At 42.5% G+C, this 2,525-nt stretch overlaps 1 protein-coding gene across 1 annotated transcript; it reads left to right on the top strand.

Moving 5' to 3' along the window:
- The first annotated feature begins 345 nt into the window (after positions 1 to 345).
- On the top strand, positions 346 to 2,206 carry LOC126945267 (ras-related protein Rab-5A-like). The gene is made up of 2 exons (XM_050775150.1): positions 346 to 611; positions 920 to 2,206. The coding sequence occupies exons 1-2, from the start codon at positions 475 to 477 to the stop codon at positions 1,428 to 1,430; spliced, it is 648 nt and encodes a 215-aa protein (XP_050631107.1). The 5' UTR covers positions 346 to 474; the 3' UTR covers positions 1,431 to 2,206.
- The last annotated feature ends 319 nt before the right edge of the window (positions 2,207 to 2,525 follow it).

The following is a 2,525-nucleotide window of genomic DNA, read 5'->3' as shown; positions in this document are numbered from 1 at the left end:
AATTTTGTCCGTGTCATCTTCTCTCCCATCTTATACAATTTTGTGTGTCTGTACCTTTAAAACATCCCCTTGGCGGGGGGAGGAGGCAGAGGGAGGAGGAGGAGGAAGAATTCGTCGGAAGTCCAGCGCTGGCGGCGGCGGCGGCGGCGGAGGGGAAAGGAAAGAGGAAGGCGGAGCGGCGAGAGGCGGAGACGGAGCCGAACAGGGGCGGCACCACGGCATGAGCCCTGCACAGTCCAGTGTGAGGGGAGCGACGCGAAGAGCAGTCGACGGCGCTGCCGCCACCACCACCGCCATAGACACACTCTCATCCTACGGGCTACGCCTGGGCCTTGCTGCCAGGAAGCTTCGGCCCCGCAGCTCGGCTTGCTGCGGTCTTAGGTTTCTTTACCTCCAGAAAGAAGAATATTGACCCCTTAAATTCTGGAAGTTCATTGAAGAATCTGAAATTAGGGACTTATTTCAAATTTGGACATGGCTAATCGAGGTGCAACAAGACCCAACGGGCCAAATACTGGAAATAAAATATGCCAGTTCAAACTAGTACTTCTGGGAGAGTCTGCTGTTGGCAAATCAAGCCTAGTGCTTCGTTTTGTGAAAGGCCAATTTCATGAATTTCTTTTTTTTTTTTTTTTTTTTTTTTTTTTTTTTGAGACGGAGTCTCGCTCTGTAGCCCAGGCTGGAGTGCAGTGGCGCGATCTCGGCTCACTGCAAGCTCCGCCTCCTGGGTTTACGCCATTCTCCTGCCTCAGCCTCCTGAGTAGCTGGGACTACAGGCGCCCACAACCGCGCCCGGCTAATTTTTTGTATTTTTAGTAGAGACGGGGTTTCACCGTGGTCTCGATCTCCTGACCTTGTGATCCGCCCGCCTCGGCCTCCCAAAGTGCTGGGATTACAGGCGTGAGCCACCGCGCCCGGCCGAATTTCAAGAGAGTACCATTGGGGCTGCTTTTCTAACCCAAACTGTATGTCTTGATGACACTACAGTAAAGTTTGAAATACGGGATACAGCTGGTCAAGAACGATACCATAGCCTAGCACCAATGTACTACAGAGGAGCACAAGCAGTCATAGTTGTATATGATATCACAAATGAGGAGTCCTTTGCAAGAGCAAAAAATTGGGTTAAAGAACTTCAGAGGCAAGCAAGTCCTAACACTGTAATAGCTTTAGCAGGAAACAAGGCCAACCTAGCAAATAAAAGAGCAGTAAATTTCCAGGAAGCACAGTCCTTTGCAGATGACAATAGTTTATTATTCATGGAGACATCAGCTAAAACATCAATGGATGTAAATGAAATATTCATGGCAATAGCTAAAAAATTGCCAAAGGATGAACCACAAAATCCAGGAGCAAATTCTGCCAGAGGAAGAGGAGTAGACCTCACCGAACCCACACGACCAACCAGGAGTCAGTGTTGTAGTAACTAAACCTCTAGTTTGAACTAGCTGGAAGAGTCTTCTGCTTCCTAAATGTTAATGACAATGGAATTGGAGCATTTAACCAGCCCAGTATGACTTCCAAAAGAAGAGACTTATGATAGAGTCAAGTTTCTAATACACAATTATTTTAAGTGTTTTGAACTTAATTTTTAATAACATGCATGGGTCCTCACTGATGTTTCAACAGTAGGGAAAAAATGAGAACTATGCGGACACTTGTTTCAATGGAAGGTTAGGGGGAATAATTTCTCATCACTAGAAATATAGACAAATGACTGTCTGGACCCACACAGTTAACCAGCCCATTTCTCCACACTGGTACAGTAGTCACATGTGAAAAAAAAATTGAAACTTACTAATTTGGGCTTTTCAAAAACATCCATTTTTTAGAAGGAGATTCTAAAGTTATTTATGATGCTTAGCCGTAGTATTCAGGCAAATGTTCATTTCTCCTGGTATCTGTATTTAAAATGTACATTTCACATTTTAATAAATTAACCACAAGAAAATAATCACACATATACAAGGTCGGGGGGTGGGGAAGAGTATTAATGGTATCTTAATTATAGCCAGTCCCGTTTTTTTTTTAAATGGGGTAAAAATCAAATGCAATCCCATCTTGTTTTAAGAATTTGAGAACTAATAAATGCACCTTAATGGATAGTGTTCCTTTCAAACATGTGAGTTCTTTAACAAAAATGAAATAAACCAGGTGTCTGTGATTTCTGATTAATCACTACTGGCCATTACATAGGTTTTGTTGTTTGGGGAAGCAGTGATTAATCAGAAATCACAGACACCTGGTTTATTTCATTTTTGTTAAAGAACTCACATGTTTGAAAGGAACACTATCCATTAAGGTGCATTTATTACTCTGTTTATTACTCTGCCTGTATAGCTACAGTGAAGACTTATAGTAAAGTAAATCTTGAAGTCAGGTAGTGTCAGTTCTCCAACTTTATTACCCCTCAATATTGTGTTGGCCATTCTGGGTATTTTGTCTTTTGATATAAACTTTAGAATAAGTTTGTCAATTTCTACAGATATTTGATTGGGATTGTGTGGAATCTCTAGATAAATTTG

This window comes from Macaca thibetana, chromosome X (genome assembly GCF_024542745.1).
Source record: "Macaca thibetana thibetana isolate TM-01 chromosome X, ASM2454274v1, whole genome shotgun sequence".
In the NCBI taxonomy this organism is placed as follows: domain Eukaryota; kingdom Metazoa; phylum Chordata; class Mammalia; order Primates; family Cercopithecidae; genus Macaca; species Macaca thibetana.
This window is presented reverse-complemented; position numbering and strand designations above follow the sequence as displayed.